The sequence below is a fragment of the Spermophilus citellus genome, assembly GCF_964194105.1.
Source record: "Spermophilus citellus genome assembly, chromosome: 6".
NCBI lineage: Eukaryota > Metazoa > Chordata > Mammalia > Rodentia > Sciuridae > Spermophilus > Spermophilus citellus.
Genome location: NC_138187.1, coordinates 30,553,797 through 30,578,740, shown reverse-complemented (window position 1 = coordinate 30,578,740; position 24,944 = coordinate 30,553,797). Strand labels below are relative to the sequence as shown.

The 24,944-nt window shown below is 39.9% G+C and overlaps 1 protein-coding gene across 1 annotated transcript; it reads right to left on the bottom strand.

Annotated features, from left to right (window-relative positions):
- Nucleotides 1-2,000: 2,000 nt before the first annotated feature.
- LOC308651213 (NXPE family member 3-like) lies at nt 2,001-24,712 on the bottom strand (the record flags this gene model as incomplete). Its single annotated transcript, XM_081298167.1, has 5 exons — nt 2,001-2,533; nt 7,969-8,181; nt 10,619-10,698; nt 16,429-17,183; nt 24,656-24,712. The coding sequence occupies 5 exons, from the start codon at nt 24,710-24,712 to the stop codon at nt 2,001-2,003; spliced, it is 1,638 nt and encodes a 545-aa protein (XP_081154293.1).
- Between the last annotated feature and the right edge of the window lie 232 nt (nt 24,713-24,944).

Sequence of the window (24,944 nt, the reverse complement as noted above, 5' to 3'; positions counted from 1 at the left end):
CAAGAAGGCACAAGTTACAGAGTGGGGGGTGACACTGTGACTGGGAGGTAGTCACTGCAGGAAATGGGAGGTATGGGGTCAAACAAGTAGTTTGCATCAAGTAGTTTGCATAGGGAGGTGTCCCCACCAGGAGATTTTTAAAGGCAGATATCTGGATGAACCACAGTGTAGAACTGGGAGGAGGTGGAAAACTGGAAAGTGTGTCAAGGGTAACTAAGCACCGCTTCTGGTATGAGAAAGCTTTACTTATATTCAACATGGATGCCAAGGAAGCATACAGTTCTAAGAATTCACTCCATGAGGTTGTATGGATGGGGCCCTAATCCAGTAGGACTGATGTTGATGTTACAATAAGAAGAATAAATCAATCTCTCTCTCCCTCCCCAACCGCCTTTCTCTTTGTCTCTCTGTGTCTCCCTCTCTCTCTCTCTCTCTCTGTCTGCTCTCAACCCCAATTGATCCCTTTGGATTTCTATCACACCTAACATCTATTTCACATTTTCCATCCATGTTTTTCCTTTCTTGGATGAAACTGAAAATTTTCTTACATTCTTGCTCCCAATTCACTAATTCTTTCTCTGCTTCTGTCCAGCCTGCCTTTAAATATGCTCTTCATTTTTATTATAATTATTCTAGTTTTTATTTTAAGAGTTCTTTTTTACTCATATTGGTAAAAACCTCTTTTTGATTAATTCAATGTGTTTAAAGATACTAATTTCATATTTTTTCCAGTTGATCTAATATCTGGGAGTTTTGTAGATTGGGTTCTTCTGACTTTTTTTCCTGCTGTTTCTCACTCTTGCTGTGTTGTAACTGGTGTGTTTCATGATTGCTGAATGTCTGCAGCTCTTTTTCCTTATTATGTTCTCTGCAGAAAATTTTCTGCAATCTGAAAAAATGTCAGTTTCTCCAGAAATCACAGTTGATGTATTCAGGTGATCTGGAGGTATATGAGGCTAGACACACAACCTGGTCAGTGTGTGTGTGTGTGTGTGTGTGTGTGTGTGTGTGTGTGTGTGTAGCTGGGGATTGAACTCAGGACCTTGTGCATATAAGGCAAGCACTCTACCAACTGAGCTATATCCCCAGCCCTAGAGAATTTTTGAGCCACCCATATAGTGTCAAGTCAGGCTAAAAACCAGAGTGAAGACAGTGTATGGCTATCAATTCTTAGTGGATGCTTCCCCTACCCTTCCATTTACCAAATTTTGCAATGGTTCTCTTCTTTGTGCTCTTTGGTCCTGGGGATTTCTTGTTGGATCACCTCAGTCTGAGGATAAAGTCCTTTGAGACCCCAGTTTTTTGGAGACTCTCCTGATTGCCACTTTGGACAAACCCTGGGCTCTGTCATCTTTCCTTTGTAAAGCTACAAAACAACTGTTAAAGAATTAACCAGAAACCAGTATATGTGATAATGTTGCATAAAATAAATACATACAAATGAATGCAATAGGAGCTAGAGATATAGCCTCAGTGGTGGAGCACGAGGCCCTGAAGTCAATCCCCAGCACTGCAAAAAAAAAAAAAAAAAAAAAAAAAAAAAACAAGACACAGACACACAATTGAGGACAATAATACTGAGAAAATCTAAATAAGAATGTTGATTTTAATGTTAATATCCCAATAATGTACCCCATTTTGACAAGATGGTTACATTGGTAGAAACTAAGTACAGGATATAAGGGATCTCTGTATTACCCCTTACAAAACTGCATAATGTACAATTAAATCAATAAAAATTTCCAAAAAAGGGAACTGAAAAGAGAGCATGTGAAATATCATCTCATTCATGTAATGCGTATTTATTCGTGCATTGCACAGAGAACTGTACGAGAGGACAGTCACCAAAATGTCACCAGTTTTTAATGCATGTGGCCATTCTTGGGGTAACTAATCTCCTCTGAATCGTTCCTCATTCTGGGTCCCATCACTGCTTCTCACATTTCCTGAGGCTGAGCTGCAGGCTCTCCATCAGCACACTGCCAGGACCCTCAGAACTCTCAGGTGGGACAGATGAAGGAGAGGAGCAAGTTCACTTCATTGCTCACAATGAGCTTCCTTGGGTGGATGTTGTCCGGCAGGGCCAGGCTGGAGGTCATTTCCCAAGCGTCCACAAAGGCCACACGGAGCCCAGCAAAGGCAGCTCTCAGGAGCCGGTTCACTTGCAGAGTGAACCAGTCACTGCCATACACAGACTTATAGCCAGTGTTGGCCAGTTTGATGACCACAAGGGTTCTGGGTTCCCGCTCCAGCAGGGCCATCACAGCTGCCCGAATCCCTGCCAGTCGTCTGGCAAAGATGGATGGAGGGAAGGTGGTGAAGTGGGCTCCCAGACCCAGCACCACCACGGTGTGGGGGCCCCCGGCCAGGCCCTCCAGCTCCTTGGCCACAGAGTGTAGGGAGGCCACTGGTGTGCGTTGGGAGCGCAGGGGCCAGCTGTGGGCTCGCCAGTGCAGCACTATGCCCCGAGTGGTCTCCACGGCCATCAGGGGCCCCACCTGATATATGGAATGTAGATCCACTGGTTTCAGGGCTGTTGGGAGGATGAGAGAGAAGTTTCCATAAGTTAACATATAACCGTGCGCCATATTATTTTACAAATAAAACTTCTAGCTCCCGCCTGCTTGCTTTATCAGACACAAACATTCTGTTCCTCAACTCCAAAAGCTCTCCCTAACAGTACCAACACTCTCTATGGCATTTGACTTTCCTCTGCTGGCCAACCTCTTCCAGAAATGTTCTTCCCTTTTTCCTTCTGTAATAATATACTGTCCCCTTGTTTCTACCTTTCTGGTCAATCCTTGTCCCTAATTATTGGCTTCTTATTTTCCCTGCACTTTATAAATAAAAGAATTCCCCAAATTCTATCCCTAGAATCTACTTTTCTTTTTCTTTTAATCTATAATATGTTTTATTTACTATCTCTACTTTTAACATACTTTGTGCACTTCTAAACATCTAGAAAAACCAGATGTTTCAAATGAGGACTTATATTTATTCACAATGTATACAGTAGTGTTGTTGAATAAATGATAGACAGGTAGCAATATTTATATCTGAAAGCATCTAAATAAGATCATGCTGGCCTAGAATCTTTCTTTCTTTCATTTCTTCTCTCCTATGTCACAAGTGACAGAGGCACAAGTGTCACTCAGATGTAATGTTACAATTTCACTTCCTAAAGTTCTTTTCAGAGGTCTCCCTTTCTATGAATTTTAACACAAAGTATACAAAAATGCGTTAGCTTACTAACTCTACTTTTGTGACACATTAGCAACCTCTGCATATCCAGAGACTAGATATTATAAAACTAGGACTCCTTTGTTCAGTACATATATAATATATTCAGTACAGCAAAGTTAAATGAAATGCACGTTATAGGGCAGTGGTAAACTGGGATTTTCAAGCACAAGCTAACAAAACACCTTTTGTAACTTCTTCCCTCCCACCTCCCTCAACCCAGTGAACAAGTACTGACAAGATACCATTCAGAGGTGGTTTAAGAATTCCAAACACAGTATTTCCTACTAGTTTTTAAAAGCTATTTACCAGGCTGGGATTGTAGTTCAGTGGAAGAGTGCTTGTCTAGCAAGCGTGAGGCCCTGGGTTTGATCCTCAGCACCACATAAAGACAAATAATCAAAATAAAGGTAACATGTCCATCTAAAACTTAAAAAATATATATTTTTTAAACAGCTATTTACAAAAAGTTTTATTTTAACTTCTACTTTAAAACATATCAAGCACTATTAAAGATATAGAAGGATTAAATATTCCACATAAGAATGTGTCCACTATGCACACATCAGTGTAAATAAATTGCACACATAGTAATGGTTATAATTTGATGTATCTTCTAGTATGACCATATCGTTCCTGACCCTTTCCCTCCTCCCTTTTTTCTGTCTACTCCCAGTTCAGTGGACAAGTACATGCATATGTAATGCTTAGAGATGGTTGAACAAATCATACCCAGCAGTCATTTACTGAAGTCAAGTTTTCCCATGAATTTAAACACAAAATGTAACAAACATGCTAATTTTACTACTTCTTCATGCACTGGAGACCTCTTTAATATCTAAAACTAAATGTTGCAAAATTGGGACTCATTTGCCCATTATATACACTACATACACAGCAAAACAAAATGCACCATACATACAGGAAACTGATGCCTGAAAATGTCCAGGTATAAACACACTAACATATTACCGTTTGCACTTGCTTCCCTCTCACCTCCTCCACATCACTGAACAAGGACAGACGGTACTATACTGCTCACAGAGGTGGCTTAACAGCTCCATTCCCAAAAGACTATATTCCATATGAATTTTGGCAAAAAGATATTTACAAACTGATATTTTACTAACTCTACATTTCACATACATTGGGACCTCTAAAATACCTAGACAGACTAGATATTTCAGGTAAGGACTCAACGTGTCCACTATGTACAGGACAGTGTTGCATAAACTACACATACAAAACAATAGTTCTACCTTGAAGATGTCTTCAAAATAGGAGCACCCTTCACTAATCCTATCCAAAGACATTCTTTCCTAAAAATTTTAACATAGAAACATACAACATTTGTTCACTAATTCTACTTTTGTCACACACTGCCAAGCACTTTAACATCTAGATAGACTAGATATTGATTAGGACTTATTTGCCCTTTAAATACAGTATGTACACAGCAAAGTAAAACAAAACGCACAGACATAAGGATACTCTTGCCTCATTAAGCACACTGGCATGATGCTCTGGAGAACTAGTATGCCACGTGTATTACCCAACAGGGGTTTGGCTATTGCCCCCAAAAACATTTTATAAGAATTTTAACAAAGAAATTTATAAAATGCATTATATTTTGCCACTTCTACTTTTAACATGCATCAAGCACTTTAGAACATCTAGGGCTAGCTTCTATTTCAGGTGCCCAATCAAAAAAGTACTTAGCTTTGTCAACTGTATATACAGATTGAGGAATAAAAGGCATACACAAAACAATGGTTATAATAGGAAAAATATCTTTTACACATAACCAGTCTGGCACAGGACCTTCTTCTCAAGGTCACAGTCTTCTCCATGTCCTCTAACCCACTGAACAAATGTGTTCAAGTGTTGCTCCTAGAGGTGTGAGAGTCACTTCCAGAAGACACTTCTTGTTGGATATTTTTAAAACAAATGGGCATTTCAAGACGTTATTTTCTGCCTCATAGTTCAGCAACCTCTACAACTAGAATGTCCAGATGTAGCAAAGGTTTTCAAAGGTTGGGGAGAAACTTGATTTTTAAATTTTGTTTTTTAATTGTAAGTGGACACAATGCCTTTATTTTGTTTATTTGTTTTCATGGGGTCCGAGGCTTGAACCCAGTGCCTCACACATGCAAAGCAAACCCAGGTCTTCTACAAACAGCTTTTGCAAAGGTCAGCGGCCACCTCCTATTGGTCACGTGCCTGTGCTCCTCTGCCTTTTCTCTCTTTGGTAGAATGAAGACCACCACCAGAGGGCCAAGGGCCGGTCCACCCGCATCCTCTGGGCTTCGCTCACCTTCCAGGGCAGATAATGCCATCGTGGGCCTTGTCCTCCAGATGGGGTGAGGGCCCTTGGACCCGTGCATGAACCAGCGCGAAGGACCCTGACCTCCGGCTCCGGTGTCCATTGCGGGACCACGCTCTCCTGTGCTCTCCTTCCCGGCCCCCCAAGACCTGCTGGCCCTCCAAGACCCTGCTGGCCTCGCCTGCCTGGCAAGGCTGCCAGGGGGTCATCCAGCAGCAGGGAGAGGCTTGCTTTCCTTCCCAGCCTGGGCCCCTCCAGGGCAGTCTCAGGGTGTCTGCAGGGCAGAGCCACAGCCTGTCCCCCAACACAAAAGAGCCACACTCTCTTTACCATTGACCTTCCCTGGGGATTCGTTGCCACCTCTTCAGATTTTGTCTAAGATCTGATCCTTAGTAAGCTTCTATTTCAGGTGCCCAATCAACATTTTCAAAATTTGCTTTGTTGCCTTGAATGCAATATGGATAAAGGGAATCTAGCATCTCCACACAAATCTTAGTTATACATGGACACAATATCTTTATTTTGTTTATCTATTTTTATGTGGTGCTGAGGATCAAACCCAGTGCCTCTCATGTGCGAGGCAAGCTATCTGCCACTGAGCCACAACCCCAGCCCAATTCCAGCCCTTTTTATGTTATATTTGGAGACAGGGTCTCCCATATTTGCCTAGGATCTCGTGGTGCTCCTGCCTCAATCCCCTAATCTCTGGAATTACAGGTGTACCCCTAGGACAGATTTCCAATGTTTTATCAGTTGAGGACACTTTTCTGCATGATGAATATGCTAATTATCTCATTTATGAAGGTTGTTCCATGAGTGTGAATGTATGTCAAAATTTAAATATCTGCCACTCATGGTTTGTCAGTTAGACCTCAACTAGCTGTTTTGTTGTGTTTTCTGCAGTGCTGGGGACTGAACCCAGGGCTTCCTGCAAGCTGGACAAGTACTCTACCACTGAGCTATATTCCCTGCCCTTTCTCAATTTTAAATTATTTTGAGACAGGATCTCGCTAGATTGCCCATCCTGGCCTGAACTTATTATGCTCTTGCTTCAACCTCCCTAGTACCTGGAATCACAGGTGTGTGCCACTGTGCCCAGTCCAATTCACTGTTTAAAATAAAAGGGAACCTCAAATTGGACTTGGTGACTACAGTGACAATGTGGCTAATTTCTAAACTTTGCAGGATACCAAGAAAGCGTCCGAGCTTCCTTTCTGAGATTGGCTATAATATTAGGTGGACTTTCCTCAAAACCATGGTCAACAAGTGCTACAATTAGCCTGATGACAATTTTGTGATCAAATTTATAAGGGTCACGGCTATTGAACAGTGGTCCCAGTATGACAGACATTCTGGCTAGCTTTTCTATTATATCTTCCTATTTATCAGACATCTGAAGGACTGTAAATCAAAACATGTGTGTGTGTGTGTGTGTGTGTGTGTGTGTGTGTGTGTGTGTGATGCTGGGAATAGAACCTCGGGCCCTGCACATACTAGGCAAGTGCTCTGCCACTCGGTTAGAATCTAGGCCCTGCGATTTATAGTATATCTAAAGTAGGTACTGGTTGCTTGGAACAGAACAGAATTTCACTCAAAATCACTGCTAAAGATGCTGAGTATTTGCTTTTGTTTTCAAAAATGGCAGGAAGATACTCAGAAGTCTTGTGATACTGTTTTCCATTAATCTTGACTATTTAGAAAAATGGAAGGTTTGGGATTGGGTTCCTCTAATTTTGAAGGGGACAAGACACATTCAGTGAAGTGACTGCCTCCTTAGGTGCTAAGGGAACCACTATCTCTACCAAGTGACTGTGCAAGATCAGCAAAAAATCCAACAACAGCAAGAAAAAAAATTGAGGTGCAGGGTGGTGGGTGAGATAAAATTTTGAACTTTGTGCCGGGCTGGGTGGCCCATGCCTATAATTCCCAGTGGTATGTAAGGCTAAGGAAAGAGGTTCTCAAGTTCAAAGCCAGCCTCAGCAAGAGCGAGGTGCAAAGGTACTCAGTGAGACCCTGTCTCTCAATAAAATACAAAATAGGACTGGCAATGTGGCTCAGTGGTTGATTGCCCCTGAGTTCAAACCCCAGTACTCCTCCCAGCAAATGTGTGAACTTTGTGTTTTTCTCACTTTAATAATCTTTGAGAGACTCACTGAGGATTCTACTTAGAAATTAAATGAGGACTCTTGGAATCACCACACACTGTTATTTGAAAGGTTGGTGCTCTCATTTGAGTTCCATGGTAACTAAACCAGGAAGGCAGTCCAGTGATAATTCTGCCCTCCTCATTCACTCGCCTTTCAGGAGCACCCAGCATCCTGCCCACCTCTCCACCAAGCACCACAGTTTCCTTCAAATCCCTCTCTGGTCACCTGTTTCTTCATGAGTCCCCATGTGTCACTCACAGGGCACTGTGTCACGTAGATATTCCCACCACTGCCGAAGCGTGGAGTCCCCCATCATGTGCACAATGTGGCCAGCCAGGCAGCCCAGGATGCTGTCAACAGTGGGGAAGGACTGGCCAGAGCAGGACAGGGAATGCCATACATCTTGGTGGTAGAAGCCAGAGGGCTTTGGGGCCAGAAGGCCAGGGCGGCACTTGGTCTGTGGGGATAGCACTATAGGAAGGAGAAAAGCAGAACAGAATAAAAAACAAAAAGAACAAACATTAACATCTAGAAGATGTCAGGTACTCTTCTGTGTGCTTTACATGTATTTTTTCATTACTCTTTGACAAAACCTATGACATACCATTCTTATATCTGGTGAGAGTAGGGACACTAGGACATGAAATGTTAAGGAATATGTGATCAAGATCAATGATTGGCAGTTCAAAAAATAATGAACAGAACTCCTATGTGATGCAACAATACCACCCCTGGGTATATACTAAAAGGAAGTGAAATCAGGATCTCAAAAAGATTATCCACAGTTTCACATTCATTGCAGCATTATTCACAATATCTAAGACACGGAAATAACTGAGTGTCTAGCAATGGATCAATAGTTAAAGAAAACAGGACACACATACAGAGTAATATTATCCATTCTTAAGAAAGGACATTCTGCTTTTTAGGACAACATGGATGAACTTGAAGGGCATTATACTAAGGGAGATAAGCCAGACAGTTGGGCCTGGTGGTGCACCTCTGTAAACCCAGCAACTTGGGAGGATGAGATAGGTGGCTTGCAAGTTTGAGGCCAGCCTCGGCAATTTAGCAAGACCCTAAGTAGTTTAGTAAGATCCTGTTTCAAAATTTTTAAAAAAATAATAAAAGGGTTGGGGATGTAGTTCAGTGAAAAATGCCCCTTGGCTGAATTCCCTGTGTCCCCCGACACACACAAAAACAAAGAAGCCAGGCAGAGAAAGACAAATACCATATGATCTTACCTATGTAGAACCTAAAAATGAATTTTAAAAATAGAGTAGAATGAAGGTTGCCAGGGACTTGGAGAAAGGGCAAAATGGAAGATTTGGTTCAAAATGTACAAACTTGCATTTATAAGATCAATACATTCTAATGTATAGCATGGTGACAGTAATTCATAATTATCTGTATTATATACTTGAAATTTGCTAAGAGATTAAGTGTTATGTTGTCCTTATCACACTAAAAAAATACTAAAAATAAAACAACCAGGTAAACTATGAGAGACAATGGATGGGCCAATTGACTCAATTGTGGGTGATTGCTTCTTAACATGTACCTATACCACATCATCACATTGTATGCTTTAAAAACATGCATTTCATTTGTCAGTTTTTCCTTGGTATAGCTAGGAAAATGAAAAAGCAAAAAGAAAAGGAATGAAACCCTGCCATTTGTGAAAACGTGGTTGATCTCCAGAGATGTTGTGTTAAGTGAAATAGGCCAAAGAAGGTCAAAGACCACTGGCTTCAATGACACAAGGGATCTAAACTATGAGACTCAAGAGGCAGACTGCAAAATAATGGTTGCCATGGGCGTAGGTGAAGAGAAAGCAGGAAGATGATGGAGAAAAGAGACAAAGTTTCAGTTTTACAGGATGAATAAGTCCAAGAGATCTACTCTACAACCCCTGAGTCTATAGTGAACAATACAGTATTATAGAATGAAAATTTGCTGGGAGGGAAAAATCTTATGCCAAGTGTTACATACACCATAACAGTAATAATAAACACAAGTGGCAGGAGGAAATTTTGGAAGGTAATGAGTATGTTTTTTAACATGTATAGAGTATTTAATTAAAATATGCCTGGCTTGGTGGCACACGCCTGTAATCCCAGCAGCTCTGGAGGAAGATCCCGAGGGAGGAGGATCTCAAGTTCAAAGCCAGACTTAGCAACAGCAAGGCGCTATGTAACTCAGTGAGACCCTGTCTCTAAATAAAATACAAAATAGGACTGGGGAAGTGGCTCCGTGCTTAAGTGCCCCTGAGTTCAATCCCCAAGACCAAATAAATATATAAATAAATAAAAATTTTAAAAATATATCATATTTTCAGGAGGGTATTAAAGCATATATTTTCCTTTACTATAGAACATCTCTAGATAAACAGGGCATGAAATGGCACTCAATTCCCTGCCCCATTATAGTAATCTATATAGAACAATAGATGGAAAACACATCCTCAGTGTTCTGTATATTCCAAAAATTGCAGAATAAAAATTGAGCTCCTTGGTCACAAAGTAAGATTTTAAAGTCTAATTTACTCTTCATCTTCTCTTCATCAGTCCCATCACAATCTTAAAGTATAATTGCTAGAAGTTGAATATGTTTATGGTACAGATTGTGGTGATGGTTTCATGGGGTGTGTTTGTTTATGGCCAAACGCATCTAGTTGTACACAGCATTTAGTATGTCAATCCATACTTCAATGAAGTGGTTTGAAATCAGAAAAACAGTGACTGGCAGGGATAGTATGTGAATCCAAGAAGCCTGGTGTCACAGTCCATGCTGCTAACCCCTGTACTCTACCACCCTGGAAGGGAGAGGCTAGCCTCTTGGTCAAGGAACAAAACCCATATAGGTCCATCATCACCCTCCACTCCCAGCATGACTCAGCCTCACTCACCCCGACTGATGTTTTCTGTGGTTGCTGGTCTGATCAGAATTGGAGCAACACCCTGAGGTAGCAGCTTGTCAGTCACTTTGCTGGAGAAACAGAGAGAGAGAGAGAGCTTTGTGGGAAGGTCACCTGGTGAAATCTGGAGTTGCTAAAGGGATTTGATGATTGACTTGTCATTTCCCCTCTAATTCAAAAAAGGAATGAGAACATTCCAGTATAATTAGCACATTTATAATTTGGGACCATTATCAGGAGTCTCGGGAAGGGACTTTCTGCATTTCATCTACTCATTGGACTCTTGGCTTACTAATAGTCAAGGTGAGGAAAGACAACCAAGCCAGATCACAGAGTTTTCTTTTTCTATAAATGGAAATACACAGAATGACAGGGATCACTTCCTGGCACTAAATTCTGGAAGGACAGGGAGCAGAAGAATTTTTCATTGTTCTTACATGAACACTCAGACATTGAAGTCATACCTCTCCACTCTTTGAGTTGGGTTGTGCCTACTGATTTCCAAAGTTCAAAGGAGGTGGGGGGGTTGCTTTACAGTGCAGAAACCTAACAAAAATCCCCTTGGCCAGGCAAACAAGGTTAACACCAATGGGCACAAACCACATTCATACTGTGTACCTGTGATGTCACCTGATGGAAATATAATTTACTTCCGCAATCTTCCTTCCTAAAATACACAATCCCAGTCTGATGATAAGCAAGAGACATCAGATATATTTCCATAGAGGGGAATCCCACAAGATAATTGATCAGTACTTCTCCAAAACTCAAGGTCATCAAAGACAAAGTCAGAAAGACTGTTACAACCAAGATAAGCCTGAATGTAATGTGGGAACTTGAATGGGATCTCCAATAAGAAATAAAAGACATTAGTTAAAAATCTAATGGATTGTAATGTTAATAATGCCTCGCCACAAGTTCATGAATTGAAACAGATGTACCACATTCGTGTAAGATGTGAATCAGAAGAGATACTATGCAGGAAATGAAACACTGGAACTTCACGCTATCTTCTCAGTTTCTCTGTTAATCTAAAACTGTTCTAAAAAATAATGTTTGTGAATGTAAAAGCTGGATCTGTAGTTGTTTACCTAGTATGAAAATATTTTTCTACAAAACTCTCATACCTCAGGGCTGGGGAGGTAGCTCAATGGGTAGAGTGCCTGCCTCTCATGCACAAGTCACTGGGTTCAATCCCCAGCACCACAAAAAAAGAAAAAAAAACACCTCATACCTCAATGTTCACAGCAGTCTTTTTATAATGGCCCAAACTGGAAATGACTCAGATGTTGATTGACAGGTGAATGGGCGAACAAATAGTGCTACCTCCATAAGACACAAGACTTTCAGCAATAGGAAGGAAAATATACTGATATACAACCGCAGAGATGAGTCTCAGAAACATTTCACAGACCCAAAGGCAGATACAAGACTGTATACTGTGTGATTCTGGTTTTATGCAATTCTACAAAAGGCAAAACCCATATTTACTGTCAGAAGTCTATTTGGTTGCCTGGGACTGGAGGTTAGTACAGGAAAGAAATTGACAGTGAAGGGGTGCAAGAGAACGTTAGGGGCAAATATTCTCTAGCTTGACTGTCTTGGCAATCACAAAACACATTGACTTGCACATTAGAAACATGGTTATTTCATTGCATGTAAATGAAACTTCACTAAATTTGATTTTTTTAATGTTTAAACGAAAAGTTAAAACAGCTCCAGTCTTCCATTATTTGTTTTTTTTTTTTTTTTGTTGTTGTTGTTTTCTTTTCTTTTTAGTACCAAGAACTGAACCCAGGGGTGCTTAACCACTGAGCCACATCCCCAGCCCTTTTTTATTTTTATTTTTATTTTTATTTTTTGTTTTGAGACAGAGTCTTGCTGAGTTGCTCAGTGCCTCACTAAGTTGCTGAGGATGGCTTTAAACTTTGGATCTTCCAGCCTCAGCCTCCCAAGATAATGGTATCACAGTTGTGCACCACCACACCCATCCCATTATTACCTCCTTCTGTAGCTATAACTCCGTCAGGCTCCTTTACCCTCTTCTATGCATCATTAAAAAATGTCTTTATTGTGTACGTAATATATAGATCTATTAGATATTAACATTTTGCCAGACATGAATCCAATCTTTCTTTAAAAAGAAATTGATCAATAACTAAAATGTTAAAATACTAATGCTAAATGCAGGAGAGGACACAGAGAGACTGGGTCTCTTAAACATGGCTGGTGGGAATATAAAATGGTATAGCCACTTTGGCAAATAGTTTGGCAGTTTCTTTTTCTTTCTTTCTTTCTTTCTTTCTTTCTTTCTTTCTTTCTTTCTTTCTTTATTTATTTATTTTTTATTGGTTGTTCACAACATTACAAAGCTCTTGACATCATATTTCATACATTAGATTGAAGTGGGTTATGAACCCCCAATTTTACCCCAAATGCAGATTGCAGAATCACGTCGGTTACACATCCACAATTTTACATAATGCCCTATTAGTAATTGTTGTATTCTGCTACCTTTCCTATCCCCTACTATCCCCCCTCCCCTCCCCTCCCATCTTCTCTCTCTACCCCATCTACTGTAATTCATTTCTCTCCTTGTTTATTTTCCCATTCCCCTCACAACCTCTTATATGTAATTTTGTATATAGCAATGAGGGTCTCCCTTCATTTCCATGCAATTTCCCTTATCTCTCCCTTTCCCTCCCATCTCATGTCTCTGTTTAATGTTAATCTTTTCTTCCTGCTCTTCCTCCCTGCTCTGTTCATAGTTGCTCTCATTATATCAAAGAAGACACTTGGTATTTGTTTTTTAGGGATTGGCTAGCTTCACTAAGCATAATCTGCTCTAGTAGTTTGGCAGTTTCTTGTAAAACTAAACATCTACCAATTGCACAACCAGGAAACTGCACTCAGGCATTTTGTTCCACAGATATGACAAAAGAATCTTTTTTTAAACAAAAGAACCTGTATATAAATATTCATAGAAGCTTTATTATGATAGTTAAAATCTGGAAACGCCCCAGTGTCCTTCAATGGGCAAATGGCTCAACAAACGTACACAGTGTCAAGAAAAAGGAGTGAATTATCAATAGATGCAACAGCATGGATGGGTCTAGAGAACTTTGTGATTGTGGAAAAAAATCTCAAATGACTGCATTACTGTCTGATTCCACTTATAGAACCATCTAGAAATGACAAAACTGTAGAGATAGAGAACAGAAAAGAGTTACCAGGTGATAAGAACAGGCACTGGGGAGTGGGAGAGCCTAGAAGGGAGAGCAGAGGGGTTTCCTTTTGGAGAACATTTCTGAATCTTGATTGTAATGGTGGTTACACCAATCTATACGTAAGGTGAATTTGTAGAGAAACACACACACACACACACACACACACACACACACACACACACACACCCCTACATGGACCAGTCAAAGGAAACTGAATGATTTTGTGGTCTGGTTAACAGAATTGTATCAAAGCTTATTTTCTGTTTTGATTTTGTTCTTCATATATTAAATGTTGCCATTGGGGGAAATTGGGCCAGAGGGGCAGATGATTCAATGTATTCTTTTTGCAACTTCTTGTGGGTCTATAGTTATTCACAATCAATGGTTAAAAATGAATAGATTAATCATTACAGGTTCCTCAAGCACACCCTCCATGCTCCTGCCCTCTTTCATACTGTTCCTCAAAAAGATGAAGTCACTATTATGAATTCAGTATTTATATTCTCATCCATATTTGATACAGTTGATACATGTTTATGAATTCAAAATACTAATTGGAATTGTTTGCAAGTTTTAAAACTTTAGCTATAATATGTATATATCATTACTCATTATGTTTTCAAGATTTAGTAACGGTGTAACTAATGGTATTAACACACCTACCAGTGGATATGAGATTTTCTACCACTACCCATCCTCAACACTCTTTGTTTTTCCAGATTAAAAGGTTTTGTCCATATAAAAATTAAAGACATTATATTTGGGAGTCAAGTGTGGTGGTGCATGCCTGTAATCCCAGCAACTTGAGAGGCTGGGGCAGGAAGATTGCAAGTTCAACACCAGCATCAGCAACTTAGTGTGGCCCTAAGCAACTTAGCAAGAACCTGACTCAAAATTTTAAAAAATTAAAAGGAACCCCCCCCAAAAAACATATTATATCTTGATTTCATTGTAAATTTCCCTCATTGATTATGAGGATGAGTATATGTTTTTTATTCACTATTCAAATCTTTCTTCTGTGATTTCTTATTTATATTTTTTCCTTATTGCTCTATTGGGCTATATAACATTTCTTATTGCTTTGTAATATTTCTTTACTTACTCCTAGTACTAATGTTATTATATCAATTAAATGTGTTATAGATATCATCTCCCAGATTTTAGTTTGACTTAATTAAGTTACTTTTTGTAAGGGAGAAGTATTTGATTTCTATGTAGCCCAATTTAACTATATTTTTCTTTGTGACCCCATAATAGTATTTTCCTGATCCCAAATCAATTTACCAATAACATAAAACAAACCCAGAGACAAATATCCAGAATAGCATTGCCTTGAAATTTATGAAGTGAAAACTGTTGTGTTATAAAGACATATCATTGGGGCTGAGGTATAGCTCAGTGATAGAGCACATGCCTAGCATGCAAGAGGCCCTGGGTTCAATCTCCAACACCACAAAGAGAGAGAGGAAGCTGATCATAACCTATAAATCTATAAACACAATATAATACATTTATGTCTGAAGCTATTAGATTAAGCAGACACAAAATATTAGTGAAGATATAAAAGTTGAGAATTTAAAACTTAACAAGTTAGATTAAATAGGGTCAGAATTCTTTCTGGAAAAATACAGAATGTAAATTACTTTCAGTGAAATGTGGCATCCAAAGAAAAAGCAGGAGTCACTGTGATTAAAGACGTGTGCAGATATTTAGTAGATTTTTAATTTTAGGGGGTATTTTTAATTTTAGGGGTATTTCAACCCTAAACTCTCAAAATACAAAAAATTTAAAAGTTAATAATTTACAAATCATTTACAAATTACCCAAAAACTTTAAAAGTAATTTGTAAATAACTCATGAATTAAAGAGGTAACAACTGTAGAAATTATAAAATATGTAAAACACAATAAAAATGAAGCCTCCATATGTAAAACTTTGGAGAATACAGCTAAAGCTGTACTCAGAGGGAAATTCATATCCCTGATCATTTTTACACAATAAAAGGAAGACTGAAATAGATGGTGTTAAGTGTTCTGAATCATGAAACTACAAAAAAGGAAATAAACTCTATAAGAAATTGAAGAAACCAATGTCAAAGATGCCACCCAAACTCATGAAAAAGAATGGCACACCTAGGTATTCACAACATATTTTGCTGAAAATAATTTAAAAATCTACTAAATATCTGCAGTAATGAACTCTTGGGTTGAAACAGAAATGAAAGCAAGAGCCTAGATAAATAAATGAAGCACTTCAGCTACTTTTGCCCTGAGATAAGTTGTGTTGTATTTAATGCTTTGCCTCTTATCTAGAGAAGTCCTCATAGAACTTCAAATCTAAGATCAATCAAAATCCTCTCTGAAGATACAGCCTGACCATGTACTATATGTCTGTCTAGCAATGTCTGTCACTTGGTAGTTGCCCAAGGAGCTCATGTTGGAATTGAGTAGAAATAATTGCTGAGGGGTGCAAGCGGTAGAAGTGGTGGAGGGCCACTGGATCACAGGAGTGAGTTTGGGAAGGAAAGATGACACTTAGGGTTGGGATCCATATCCCAGATTCTGGGTTTCTTACCCTGCCAGCAGGGCGTCATCACGTGGTGTGGTCACCTTCAGGTAACTCCCGCCTGAGTGAGCAACCAAAGAGTTGCAGGGCAGAGTAGGGGGTTGAGCACAGAACCAGAGCTCACCAGAAACCACATCCCTGTACTGGCAGGTATGCCCTTTGGCTCCAGTTGAGTGAGGGTCAACATTGCAAATCACAGTCTCTTTAACACCAGAACTGCCCTGGAAATACCCCTTAAAATTAACAGTGGCCCTCTTCTCTTCCCAGATTCTGCGCAGAACCCCAACAGCCTCACTGGAGTGGATCAGCCGCACTTGCACCTGGGCCCTCCCAGCCCAGAGCAGAGGGAAGGACAATAGGTATGTGCCATTCTCCAGATCCTGGACATCCCCGGGGACCCCTGCTCTCAATTCTGGACCCAGCAATCTTGCCTGAAACAGATCCCCACCATGGGTCTTGGGCCTGCCTTGGTGGTCCCTGGCCACAAGGACAACCTCCAGGTAGCCTCCCAGGGCATAGGTGTCCTGAGCAGGACCCCTCAGGTGGTAGGTGGAGGTCTTGGGGCTGGTGGAGGCTAAAAAGTTCCCCCCATCTCCTGGAGTCAGAGGCCAGTATAGAAGGTGAGTCAGGTTGGAGAGCTCCTGGGGGAGACAGTCCAAGAGGGAGGGTGATTCCACAGAGTTGGAGACATATTTAGAGACAGGCCGGGGTCCTGGAGCCCGATAGATGACGTTGTCAGTCCAGGACATCTTGAAATAGAACACCTGTGGAGAGAGAAAGAGGAATCTGTTGGTGGTTTCTACTTCTCTCATTTTCTTCCTGGAAGGAGATTTACATTCACCAAAGCTCAGTCCCCTCTGCCAGGTAGGACTCAGGGCGTCTCCCTACCTGCATCATACTGTCTGACTCTCATAAGCCTGGCATCCAAGTCACCACCATCTTTATTCAAAAGAAGCATCTTATGTTGCAAAAGTGAAGTTAGTTCAACTGTCTCCTTCCCTTAGCCTTCTTATTCCATCCACTGCCAACTCTCTCCCCATATCCACCTGCTCTCTGAGTTATGAGCCAGCCTGGACCCAACCCTCAGATCTCTGATTTCCTCACTCTTCATAAACCCTGCTTCCTCCCCAGAGCCTGGTATTCTCAGTGACCTTCCTCTCCTTTCCCCTCTTTCCCACCTCCAACCTACATTTCTAGTTGAAAGTCAAGGTGGGCAAACCCTTTACTCAATTTTCTTGAGGATTATGGAAGAACAAGGTGAGACCATCCCCTCAGTGAACTCCCTCTCCAATTGGGCTCAGCTGAAGAGACTGACCCTCAGAAACCACTGGAAAGGCAGGAAATTCTAGAAAGGCACAGGTCAGGTATGGGCTGGCAAAATAAGAGAGATACTGCAGATTATTTCCAAGTGAGGCACAGTGTTTGCTATGAAAAGGAGTCTCCTCCAGGGTCCCAGATCTCACTGGCATTACAAGTCACAAATACATTCCAGAGAAGTGCAAGTTCCAAATGGGAAGAGCCATGGAGAGAGGCCATGTTTTACACCATAGGGCTGGTGGTGGAGGAAGGGAATTGAGGTACCTGTGTATCAGATATTCACCCACCAATATCCATCAATATCCCTTCCGTTTCAGCAAGGGGATCTCAGTAAAAAGGCAATTTACCAACACATCTCAATTCCAATCTGTGGTAAAGACTGTTAATGTGAAGTTATCCTGGAATTAGGAGTACGAGCTCAGAGCAATTATCTTGGGAGGCTAATCGTGCAGCTATGTGTTATGAGGCACAGGGTAAGGAACTTGCTGTTCTCCTTCCCATTGTCTCCTAACCTGGGCATTTATTTATAGATGTGCCTCATGTTAAATCGTACTGCATTGTCTCAAGATCCAACAAGATGAGTTGCAGGCACGGTGGCACAGACTGGTAATCCCAGTGACTCAGCAGACTGAAGCAGAGGGATCACAAATTCAAGGCCAGTCTGGAAAGTTAGTGAGACCCTGTCTCAAAATATAAAATAAAAAAGGCCAGAGCACCCTTGGGTTCAATCCCCAGTACCATTAAAAAAAAAAAAAGTCTTGGCTATTCCTGTTTCTGGGAATATCCATTCACCATGAATTTGTTAGATTTCATGTCAAAGGAGATTTAAAGTTGCTCATCAGGTGATTTGAGAGTGCAAATTTATCTGGGTTTACCTGAGTGGGTCTAGTATAAATATAAGGGCCCTTATAAGTGAAAAATGGAGGTAGAAGGAAGAGACCCAGACAGAAAGAGAGAGACAGAGACAGAGAGAGAAGTCTGAGAAAGACATTTTTAAAGGACAGTAAACTCAAAAACTTATTCTACCAAATATTAAGACTTGCTATTTATCAGTGAAATTAAAAGTTTCATAAAAAAGTCTTACCATAAAGCATTAATAATTAATAAGTGGTACATGAATAGACAAACAGAATAAGAGAATAGAGTATTTACAAATAGTCACTCTAAGTAGATAAAAGAACAAAAATGAAAGACAAAAACCTATGAATATTTTTAGGTGACAAATAGGAGACTGAAGGGTTATGGAAAATAATATGTATACAAGACAGCTCCTCAGAAAAAATGAAGGGACAGTGTGACTCGGGAGGAGGGAGGGGAAATTAGCCAAACCTTAAACCTCTCCCAGAACATCCTTTCTGTTAGCAATGGGCCAACAGAAAGGAAAAAAGCAAACTTTCATCCCTTCCCAGATTCACCCCAGCATCTCCACCAAAAGCAAATATTTGCCCCTTGCCAACTCCAATGGGTCCTCAAGGAAGGAGGCAAATGCTGAATTCTGGGCCCTGGACTTTAACCCTTCCCCACTGCAGATGAGTCCTGGAGGGAGAAAAACAAATAGTAAAGCACTAGGTGGAAAATGGGTCCAGAGGAAGGAAGATAAGCAGTGAACACCAAGCTTTTCCAAATGACAGGGAGTTTCAAAGGATTTACAACTGCCTTCCTCAGTTAAAATTTCAACCCGCACAATGAGGTCTCTCACTGTCCAAACTGCACATCCGCATCTCCAATGATTAATTCACCCTCATTGTAAACTATAAAACCCAGACTCCTTCTGTAACCCTGGGGCTATTTTCTGTACCCAGAAAATGAGTCATCCTATGCCTGATGGATTGACTTTGCTGCAGAATAAAAGAAAGCTTGCCAGGCTGGGGATGTGGCTCAAGTGGTAGTGTGCTCACCTGGCATGCATGCGGCCTGGGTTCGATCCTCAGCACCACATACAAACAAAGGTGTTGTGTCTGCCGAAAACTAAAAAATAAATATTAAAAAATTCTCTCTCTCTTTAAAAAAAAAAAAAAGGAAAGCTTGCTGATCTGAGGTTTGCTTCCCATCTCCCATCTCTGTCATTTGGTCACATGCACTTACAGAGACTACGTTCACATGTTTTAGGTGAAGAAAACTAAACATAATACAAAAGAGCACTAACCACCACAGAACATTTTGATAACTGACAATGTTATTAAATGGTTTATTAAAGATACTATTACAAATGAAAGAAATAAATCACTGTAAGGAAGAAGATATTTGCAACATACAGCTAACAAAGCACTAAGAACCAGCATATATAAAGAAATTCTATGATTTAGAAACAAAACAGACAACTTGACAGAAAAACAAGCAAAAGCTTGAACTGATCCTTTGCAAAAGACAACATCCAGAAATTCTAAATAATTAGGTAATTGTAAATGAAAACCACAATGAGACGTTATCACATACCCACAAAGTTAGCCTAAATGTGACCGCACATGATATTAATAGATGGAGGTCCCTGGGAATGCTCAGAGATTGCTTATAGAGTAAAAATTGGTGCAACCAACTGGAACTGCAGACCATAAAAAGATAGGAACTCCCTGATTCATTTTATGTTACCACCTGCTCTTGATATCAACAGCAACCCTATCTCATGTTCATTTACAGATATGAAAATTCTAAATAAAATACAGCAGTAATCATAACCCACTTGATTCTAATATTTGAAATATGATATGTCAAGAGCTTTGTAATGTTGTGAACAACCAATAAAAAAAATACAGCAGTAAAACAAATGGATAACATAGTTTATTCCAGTAGCTTTTATTTCAGAAACACAAAGGTGGTTCAATATCAGGAAATCTATCAATGCAATGTACTATATCAAAATCTAAAGATGAAAAAAGAAATAGCCCATGTGAATTTACAAATAGATGCTGAAATGGCCTCTCATTTGTCAGCATCCATTCATAGTTAAAACTCCAAGTAAAACAGAAGAAGAAATAAACTACTTAAATGTAATAAAAGGTACTTTCCTCTGTGGCCCATCCCTTCAGAGTCATACCAACATTTTCTGGAATGTGAATAGTCTGGTTGCTGAGAATAGTCTTCATTCTCACAGCAGACGTGGTGGCAAAGAACAATATAATATATGTAGAAAAACCTAAAGACTCCACCAAAAAATTGTTAGATTTGAAACTCACTCAGTAAAGTCACAAGACACACAAAATTATTATAGAAAAATCAACACCATTTTTAAGCACCAACAATAAACTTGCCGATAAAGAAATCAGAAAAGTGATCACATTTATAATTGTCACAAAAAATAATAAAATTTCTAGAAATAAATTTAACTAAGAAAGTGAATGACCATACAATTCAAATTATAAGACAATGATAAAAGAAACTGAGGAAGATACCACAATGAATAAATAAGAATGCAAAGACATCCCAAGTTCATGGATTGGAAGAATTAATGTTGTAAACATGTTTAGACTGCTCAAATCGATTTACAGATGCAATATAATCCCCATGAGAATACCAATGGCTCTTCACAGAAATTGAAAAAAAGTCTGAAAACTAATGTGGAATTGTAAAAGACCCCAAACACCAAAGTAATTTTGAGCAAAGAGAATGAAGCCAGAGACCTCACAATATCTGACCTCAAAGCATATTACAATGTTGAAGTAACCAGTGAAGCATGATATGGGCATAAAAGCTGACACATGGAGAACCCAGAAATCGACCCACTCACCTACAGCCAACTGATCTTTGGCAAAGGTGCCAGAAACATACATTGAAGAAAGAACAGTCTCTATAAACAGTACTGGGAAAACTGGATTTCCAAATGCAGAAGAATAAAACTGGATCCTCTCTCTCGCCATATATAAAAAAACAAAACAACAACAACAACAACAACAAAAAAAAACCATCAAAATGGATCAAAGTCCTACATGGAAGACCAGAAACTATAAAACTACTAAAAGAAAACATAACAGAAATAAATTAAGATATTGAGATAGGCAGAGATTTTTGTGTGTGTGTGGTGGTGCGGGGGGAAGATCCCCAAGTAAGGCAACCAAAGCAGGAAATAGACAAATGGAATTATATTAAATCAAGAAACCTCTGCACAACACAGGAAACAATCAACAGAGGGAAGAGACAATCTGGAGAATGAGAGAAGATATGAGCAAACTATTACTAACATTGAGAATATACAAGGAACAACAAGAAAAAATCTTTTTAAAAATTGAGCAAATTGGCCAGGCATGGTGGTGCATGCCTGTAATCCCAGCGATTTGGGTGATTGAGATAGGAGAATCGCAAATTCAAAGCCAGCCTCAGCAACTGTGAAGCACTAAGCAACTCAGTGAGACTCTATCTCTAAATAAAATACAAAATAGGGCTGGGATGTGTCTTAGTGGTTGAGTACCCCTGCGTTCAATCCCCAGTACCAAAAAAAAAAAAAAAAAAAAAGCAAATTGCTGGGCGTGGTGGCGCACACCTGTAATCCCAGCAGCTCAGGAGGCTGAGACAGGAGGATTGCAAGTTTATAGTCAGCCTCACAACTTGGTAAGGTCCTAAGAAATTTAGTGAGATCCATTCTCAAAATAAAAAATAAAAAGGGCCGGGGATGTGACTCAGTGGTTAAGTGCTCCTGATTCAATCCCAGTACCCCATCCCCCGATAAAGAGCTAATGATCTCAATAGACATTTCTCAAAAGAAGGTACACATAAACAAGTACATAGTGTGATTACTTTTCTAAAAAATTCAAAGTCAGGCAAAATTTAAATATATTGTCTTAAGTCAAGGTATTGGCTACCTTGGAAAGAAGTGAGGGTGGGAGTAACAGGGAGCAGGGCATGAGAGAAGGCTTCTGAGGGTGATGGAAATTTCCATTTCTCAACTTGGATGGAGATCACACAGGTGTGCTATCTTTGACTTTTATTGAGAATTTAAAATTTTATGCATATTTTTATCTGTGTTGTAGCTTAACTATTTTACAAGGTAGAAAGTTCTGGCTGAGACCCAAAGAAGTCTCACTCACCCTCTCACATGAACAAGGTTACTCTGGAAATGAAATAGACACCTTCTTCAGAACTATTATTAAGGTGCTAGGATTTTTCTATTTAACTCTTTCATTGGTTTTATGATGAAGACTGACTTGTCAAGCCATACTGAAGATCATCCACTTTCTAAGAAAAGTCAGAAATCTCTATTTCCATGCAAAATATCCTACTGTTTATTGAGTGCCACAGCATGAGTTTAGAGTTCATCCAAAGCTCAGTGTTAACTGATGGACAGACAGGGAAATGGAAGGTTTCATGGCTTCTGGCCTTTCCCAGGTTTCTCAGCAATAAAATGTCACTCCATTCAATTGCTCACTTGCTTTTTCTCTAGTCAGGAATTTTTTTTTAATCCCTGCTTCTTTCTCTCTGATAAAAAGCAGAACTGAACACCATAGACTTCTATCTCTTTCTTTTACACTGAGGCAGAAAGAAAAATAAAAAACTTTTGGAAGGTGAGAAAACTATGAACACCATGAATTGCTTTTCTTTTCTCTCCATTGGGATTTCCCCATAATAACTTCTTACACCTGAGAGGAAACCCAGAAAAAAACCTTCTGGCTGCTCTCGGTTTCAGTTGATTTTTTTTTTCCTTTTCCTTTTATTTTTTGGTACCAGGGATTGAACCTAGAGGCGCTTACCCATTGAGCAACACCTCCAGCACTTTTAATTTATTTATTATTTTAATTTTGACACAGGGTTTTGCCAGGTTGCTTAGGGCCTCACTAAGTTGCTGAGGCTGTCCTTAAAATTGTGATCCTCCTGGGCTAGCGTTGTGGCTCAGCGGTAGAGTGCTTGCCTAGCACGTGCGAGGCCCTGGGTTCGATCCTCAGCACCACGTAAAAATAAATGAATAAAATAAAGGTATTATGTTCAACTGCAACTAAAAAAATGAATATTTTTTTTAAAAATTGTGATCCCCCTGCCTCAGTTTAGTTGACTTTTAAAATGACTAATTTTGGAGATCACACAGTTGAATGATGTGTGATGATTCTTTTTCTACTTGATGTCCATGCTACCTCAGATTGAATCCACCTAATAAGTTAAAACTGTTCTCTGGCAAAAATATAATCGCCTCTTGCTCTTCTCCCCTGTTCTGTATCTTAAGGATTAATTGCAAGGTAGCTACCTATTCCTGGAAAAAGAGACTTGCTGATAGTATTTTTTCTGGGTCTCTAAAAGACCCAGAGTATTCGGGTGACCTTCAGATAGCAGTGCCATGTATGTCAGAAAAGCAGACGACCTAGAAATTTATGACCACCTCTGGTGTCCCACCCATCTCTCTGAGACTACAATTATACCTCCTCCAAATCCCTATGTAAGCATTGTGCTTGTGTCCCTTGAGCAAGATGGCTCTTAAGGACCAGAGTCCTTAAGACTGGTTAAGTCTGGTTAAGACTCTGTTTTCCAACTTGCTGACTTGTTGCCAGTAAGGCCCTTCCCTGTCACTCTGTTTCTTGAGTTATTGGCTTCTTTGAAGGGCAGTGGAACCAGCCTTCATTTTTAATTTTTTTTTTTAGTTGTAGATGAACACGATAGCCTTATTTATTCATTTTTATGTGGTGCTGAAAATCAAACCCAGTGCCTCACAAATGCAACGCAAGTGCTCTACCACTGAGCTACAACCCCAGCCCTGGAACGAGCTTTTTGACATTACATTCTGAATTTGTTTTAGATTCCCTAGTGGCGCTCAGGATCCAATCTGCTCACCTTCTTCCTTAAACTAATTTTCCACCCTACATTTACTCTTTCTAGAATCCCACGAGATCGAGGTCAAAACTTTGAGCTCTTCCCTCTCTCTTACAATCCAAACTGGAGTTTGCATAGGGAAAGAAGAAATGAGCCAGCAATGAGAGGAATCAGAGGCGAAGGAAGTACTCACGCAAACCAGAAAGAGCAACCCCGCAATCAGAATCTTGTAGCTCTTGAATTGCTCCATGAATGGATTCACTCAGCCTACGCTCTTGAGTGCGAATGAGGCTTCAGTTGGAGAATAAAGAAGCACAGACTTAGACACTCCTATCACAAGGGAGTGAGTGTACTGTGGCGACTTTCCAATTTCCTTAAACACTGTTACCTGGCATTACCTACGTGTTCTACCAAGTATCTATTCTAGCACTTGTGTCTCTCCGAGGTTTTCAAAATCCACACTGGTTTTCTGCCAGAATCCT